This window comes from Photinus pyralis, unplaced genomic scaffold (genome assembly GCF_008802855.1).
Source record: "Photinus pyralis isolate 1611_PpyrPB1 unplaced genomic scaffold, Ppyr1.3 Ppyr1.4_LG1, whole genome shotgun sequence".
In the NCBI taxonomy this organism is placed as follows: Eukaryota; Metazoa; Arthropoda; class Insecta; order Coleoptera; family Lampyridae; genus Photinus; species Photinus pyralis.
In genome coordinates this window covers 32,770,997-32,777,081 of record NW_022170249.1, presented here as the reverse complement: position 1 = coordinate 32,777,081, position 6,085 = coordinate 32,770,997, and the positions used below count along the sequence as shown (strand labels likewise).

The window sequence follows — 6,085 nt, the reverse complement described above, 5'->3', positions numbered from 1 at the left end:
GTTTAGAGAAGGAACTCCATAGTCTAGTTCAGAGGTCAGAGCAAGACAGACAGTCGGCAGTCCCCATCTGTTATGAATCACAAATATCATTGGGAATTTCGTAATTTTTGATCTTTTAAAATTTACAGCAGGAAGAATTTAGGGTAATTAAATTGTAAGTTAAGTAGTGATAGTGAGGCAATTGCAATGTCTGCTCCTCATAGAGAAGCTATCCAAAAGCAAATTCAACAGGATTGGGCAAATCGCGAGTATATCGAAGTGATCACTGTTAGCATTAAAAAGATTACGGACTTCCTCAATTCTTTTGGTACCAACGACTGCAATAACCTTAACTGTTGTGTATTTACAAACTATTTTTAGATATGTCATGTCGATCTAAACTTGCTGTGTTAAATGAAAAACTAACTACCTTGGAACGCAAAATTGACTACTTGGAAGCTTGCGTAAGTCCTTACACTGTTAGACTCTTCAAATACTACCTGGTGATTTTAGGTAACCAAAGGTGAAACTCTTACATAAACCTTCTCGCAATCCACCTACTCATTATTTTACATAGTAATTATAAACATGCTGTGCATTTTTCCAAAAAGGAACATTGTTACTCTCAACAAATATCAGCCTGCCAGACACCTCTGGCATTGGTTAAATAAAATATTCAATAGCGTCGACGAAGACCGTCGAAAATTACTAGGATGTGATCGAACCTGTGCCGAATGGCTACTACGCAACGGAGCTGCCGTAAAATGGACTACATCGACTGATTTTTTAAACGATTACAACGCCTTACCTTCCGAAGACACCCACTTACTTATCAAAGAAGTCGACGCTTCCAATTCAAGCATTAGCCATTACGGCTTTCCACACTTTGTCGGTTGCAAGCACATCGATAAGATCACCTTACACAAATGTTCGTACTTGGAAAATCCTGCTTTACCTTTACTGAAAACTTTACGTGATACTCTCAAGTTTCTGCAAGTGACCAGTTGTGGGAACATTACAGAGGAGGGATTAACTTCGTTATCAAATTTAAATAATTTAAGCATTTTAATAATGGGTGATTTTCCCTATCTTAAGAATAGAGATGTCGTTTTAACACATTTGAATAAGGAATTACCTAAATGTCAGATTACTTTTAAATAAGTCTATTGGGTTCAAAATTTAGTAATAGAATAGCTGTATATACATACAAGGATTGTATTGTAAAATACCAATAATGGGTACAGTACTTTTTTTGTAGCAATGTGCTTAATTTTCCAGTTTATACTGTGTTGATTTTATTAATTTCTACGTAGTACCTATTTTTATTTTTAGGGCTATCTAAAGATGTCTTTGCCTACTACTATGGAATTTGGTAAAGCACTTTCATAAATAAATCTTAAAAGTAGATTCCTAGTTTACATTTTTTGACATCCTAGCCATGAAAAATTACCAATAACCTATTGCGACATTGAGTAAGTAATTACTTATTCAATGGTTGCAACAAATTAAGATTTGTTAAAATATAGGATGAATTTCTCCTCGTAACCTATCCATCTAAGAAGTCTACATAGGAGATTCTGATCACTATCAGGATACACCCTGATACAAGGATAACGCTGGAACTGCAATAAAAATGTTTTGCAAGTACTTTTACATGATGCATAGAAGTACATGTGCCTACTATACCTGCTCAAATTCAAAGAAGTTGCTAAATCTTATTCTGGGAATTTACAGATTTTTCCGAACATTTATAACTTATAAGGCAAACAGGATAGATCAATTATTTTCAGAACTTTCTCAGTGAAATATATAGGCTAGTGTTTCGGTTCTGTCTATAGTTAAGCTTCCTATACCTTAATTAAATAGGGTGTGCTATGGTTCTTATTATTATGTGATTATTTTAATATGCCTCAGCTGCTCAACAGCTAATAATCCTCTTCTGGCCTCTTAAGAAAAAGGGATAAATAATAACTCGTACTACTCTTTATTAAAATTTGAAACGGTCGTAATTTTCTTAAAAATATCGCCTTAGCTGTATGATCCAAGCATTTAGTAAATGATGGTTTGAGGCAAAACAATCCTGTAATAGGCAAATTCTATCGCATTGATAGCAAATATTCAACTTTATAAACGAAATCAACTTAAATGTACCTATTGGTATATAAACAATGTCAATGTGGATGTTGATGTTTGGTTTAGACGCCTGAATTTTAATGACCGGGTCATCAATTGTTAGTCACATTTTTCTTCGTAAATTATTTAATTATTCTGTTGCGTTTACGTGCAAACACAAAATGATTATTGCGTTTCTAGTTGTGTCCAAGTGGTTTGTTTTTCCTTTCAAAGATTAATTCTTATTGGAATTGTTACATATGTAGGGCAATTTATCGGTTATTTTATTATCAACTTTGCTTTGTTAAATCATTTGTGACAGTTTTTGTTTTCATTTATGGGCATTATTACTTTTGTTAAAAGGATAATGTAATTTATTAGCGATAAGAATGCGTTTTAATGAGCGAAAAAATGCTAATTTCGAGGCAGGGTTGATGTTCGTTGAAAAGGTTTAAATTTTGTTGCCAAGTTTGCCTTTCTTAGTGTACACAAAGTTCTTCGTAATTTTTGATAGTTTTAATTTTAGTCAAGGAATCAGCGGAGTATAGAGTCAAAGTTTAAGAAGAAGTGACATTTTGGTGAAGCAGCCTCATTGAAGTTTTCGTCGATTGTTTACGAACAGCCATAGCCTACAACGAGTGGCGTTCAGCATTAAATTTTCTTCAATCATTTTTTTTTAATGTTGACACTACGCTAGTCCAAATATACAACGAGGCAATAAACGACAACGAAAAGAGGCAACACCTATAACACAAAATAACAAAGGAGTGCTCGATGCTTTAGGCCGAGAAGAACATACCTACAAAGTTCTAGAAACATTGGGTCTTTCGTTATTCAATGGTCTAACTAAAGAGGATACTCTTTGGCCTAACGAAGGAATATTTAAGAAGCGTTTATTTATCACTCACTTATATCTACCGTTGAGTGAAAAATTATTCAATGCTTGTAGACAATTTAAAAACATGAACATGATAATTTATCATATATCTAAACTAGAGCGTGAAAATTACTATTATCATTGAATAAGTGGTTTTTATTCAATGCTATTATATAGAACCGGAACTCTACTTAAAATACAATTTGCTTATATAGCAAGCCAACCAAACGTTTCTAGAAAATTGCCGAAAGTCTGCGTATCACACTGCACAGAAAAAATGCGAAACCTTCTGGAAAAGTCTAGAAAGCGTATCGAATAAGTCGCATGACGCATTCGTCGCGCCGGTTTCCTTTGATGGCGATTCGATGGTGGCGTCTCTGATGGCGTCCCACTATCTATTAATAGATTGTAGGTATGTCCTACTATGTTATTATGACATAATAATAAATTAGTTTTTATGTAAGTATATTACTATAATATCATTGAGTAAATAATACCTATATATAACGTCCAAGGGAATTATTATAATTCAAGGACATTATTTTTGTGTTATTCGTTTCTATAACAACATTTGAGAACAACAATCAATATCTGAAGGATGTCAAATTTTGTGTACCTAAGTACTAATCAATCCCCCCACCTGCTGTAGGCCCTCGGGCTGTACTCCTGCACCTTGATAGCTTATTATTACTATATAATACCTATACATTCGTGACTTTCGCCCTTTTAACAAAATATTCCGCTTACATGTATCCATAGTTACAATGTACTAAACACAGTGGTTACGTACTTAGTCATATTTAATTACTCAATGACGTTAACTCATAAGTACCATACCTACTTTGTACTTCTGCACTTTGTGACTGCGTTTATAAATACTTACACGCAACAGTAAACTGCAGTGTTTCATCAATTATCATCCAGTGTAGTGACTGATTTACCGATTTGGTCGGATTAGTTTTGATCTTTTTCCATATTTTAAGTACCTACCTATGCTTTATTTTAAAGACACTTAGTTTTGGAAAACAGCTAGTATTTTGCAAGTAAAATTAATGTTTTTGTTTTTAAAAAAGTATAACATATATATCTCACATAAATGGTTTTCTATATAGATGCTGCAGCAAATAATATCGGATCATGCACCTGCAGAATGGTCTAATGTCAACATATTCAACTTTACAACTGACTACAACCTAATTGGTATCCATAACACGAGTGATGAGTTTCAATTCTGGGCACGGAAGGTCTCTGGCGATTTCAACCTGGGCGTTACTGACATTTATAAACTAGAAAACCCATTTCTATATGCTCAGTATCTATTAAAAAAAGAAGAGTACGAAGTAATAAAAAGTACCCGCGTGTTAGAATTATTTCACGATACTGCAAGAGATAATGTGTCATCTATTGCTAGCGGCAATTTAAACTGGCGATTATCTAGACGAGTAAAATTTGGCAAAGGTGTCAGTTTTTCGCCCTTTCCAAAGTACGCTAACAGCAAATCATCGTGGAATAACCGTAAACAACGCGTAATGATAATTGCAGATGTACTCGTCGGCAAGATTGAACCAGTTGATAGCGATGTAAATCTACCAAAAGATGACAATGATACTACTGTGGGAAATAAGGGAAAGGTTTACGTCAAGTATGATGATAACGAATTTTACCCAAAGATTTTTGTGTATTACAATAGCAGATATGATTATGGTTATTAAATTGTATTGTTTATGATGTTACGCAAATTGTAGGTATTATATTTTTAGGAATGTACCAATAATTATTAAATTCTTTTGGAAGTTTCTCAATTCATGGTTTTGAATTTTAGATGGAATTAATCGCAGCTTTTGCGCATTGAATCCTTTCCTGCTGTTGCCCCATCTTGTTGAAACCTACACATATATATCTTTCATAAATGTCTTGCGATAATCTAAAAGATAACATTGAGAGGTCCTCTAGATGAGCAATCACCTCAAATTGGGAAATTGCACATCAAACAAGACTTCCAGTTGGATCAAATAGATTCCTGGTTCAGTCCCCGACCTCGTGACTGTTGCATTTCAATATGGATTGGCAATCGTTCATGAGATAGAGTGAACTTTACTGTGGAACAATAATCATGTGGATGATGGGCCAAGTTCTTTTGAGAAACATCCCAAATGCAACTCGAATGCTTACCGCTTCCGGGCAAAACGGATGGGCGATTATTTGACGACATTTCAAAAAGTCATCTTTTCAGAAGTGATATACCTATCGCTTTTGGTCTTCCCTTATTTGCTCCCATATCTTGTGTCGTGGAACTTGCTTAAACCCCATAGGCCCCAACACTCGAAAATACGTAATTTTTTCAATTTTTGTTTGTGACAATTAAAGCCCTTAATGGGCTCTGTAAGTCTAATAGTTTCCGAGATACGAAATACCGCCAACTACATATTTTTTTCTAACATTACCGCATCACTATAAAAAATTCTTTAAAAAATCATTTTCTATATCGTTTCAACTCGTTTTTCCTATACCTTAATTGATCATCAGATCCTTTATAATTTTGTATTGTCGTCCGTCCGACCGTCTGTCCGTGTGCGTTCTAACTCTTTTTAAAAGTGATGAAATTTGGTGTACGGGTACTTTGGACATTAAGGACGGGCGCTTTTGATTTTCAAGAAGCTGGTTCACCAGGAACAAAAGTTATAGGACTTCGAGTGAATCGGGAACAGAAAACACTGCGGGCTCAATATAATAGAAATCAACATATTTCATTCCCTAGGTCATGTATCGAGTTCGGACTTTCCCTAGATTGTTCCCTATGACTCTTAGATGTGTAACAATTTAATATAACTCTTCTATGTGTTATGTTATTTATGTACTTAAAATGTCCATAAAATAGTAGTTGTAGTTTTCCTCACGCTTAATTGTCGTGAAATACACCATCTCGCTAAGTAACACATGCATACATTTTTTTGGAAATGGTTAAATGCGATTGAGGAAATAAATGCTAAAAGAAAGTTGCATGGAAAGTAATTGATCCATGTCGTAACAAAAATAACTGCCTGCTGACATTTTATCAGTACCTACGCTCACAAACCAAAATTGCAACTGTAATTATTGTTTATAGATTAGTAAATC

The 6,085-nt window shown here is 34.3% G+C and overlaps 2 protein-coding genes across 8 annotated transcripts; both read left to right on the top strand.

Moving 5' to 3' along the window:
• Window positions 1-3: 3 nt before the first annotated feature.
• Window positions 4-1,151, top strand: LOC116160264 (probable protein BRICK1-B). Of its 2 annotated transcripts, XM_031473431.1 has the most exons (4): window positions 16-154; window positions 204-307; window positions 361-443; window positions 493-1,151. In XM_031473431.1, exon 4 carries the CDS (start codon window positions 568-570, stop codon window positions 1,138-1,140), a length of 573 nt encoding a protein of 190 aa, XP_031329291.1. In that variant the 5' UTR covers window positions 16-154; window positions 204-307; window positions 361-443; window positions 493-567; the 3' UTR covers window positions 1,141-1,151. The 2 variants fall into 2 exon arrangements, with proteins under 2 accessions (XP_031329292.1, XP_031329291.1); XM_031473432.1 differs by having other exon boundaries at window positions 4-307; window positions 493-644.
• A 2,093-nt stretch (window positions 1,152-3,244) lies between these two features.
• On the top strand, window positions 3,245-4,770 carry LOC116160260 (protein mono-ADP-ribosyltransferase TIPARP-like). Of its 6 annotated transcripts, none has more exons than XM_031473423.1 (2): window positions 3,245-3,376; window positions 4,081-4,770. In XM_031473423.1, exon 2 carries the CDS (start codon window positions 4,081-4,083, stop codon window positions 4,678-4,680), a length of 600 nt encoding a protein of 199 aa, XP_031329283.1. In that variant the 5' UTR covers window positions 3,245-3,376; the 3' UTR covers window positions 4,681-4,770. The 6 variants fall into 6 exon arrangements, with proteins under 6 accessions (XP_031329283.1, XP_031329282.1, XP_031329281.1 ...); XM_031473422.1 differs by having other exon boundaries at window positions 3,246-3,380; XM_031473421.1 differs by having other exon boundaries at window positions 3,246-3,427.
• Window positions 4,771-6,085: the final 1,315 nt, after the last annotated feature.

What these genes read in the sequence shown, in the direction of transcription:
- LOC116160260 (XM_031473423.1), top strand. Translation starts at nt 4,081, where the DNA reads ATGCTGCAGCAAATAATATCGGATCATGCACCTGCAGAATGGTCTAAT.
- LOC116160264 (XM_031473431.1), top strand. Translation starts at nt 568, where the DNA reads ATGCTGTGCATTTTTCCAAAAAGGAACATTGTTACTCTCAACAAATAT.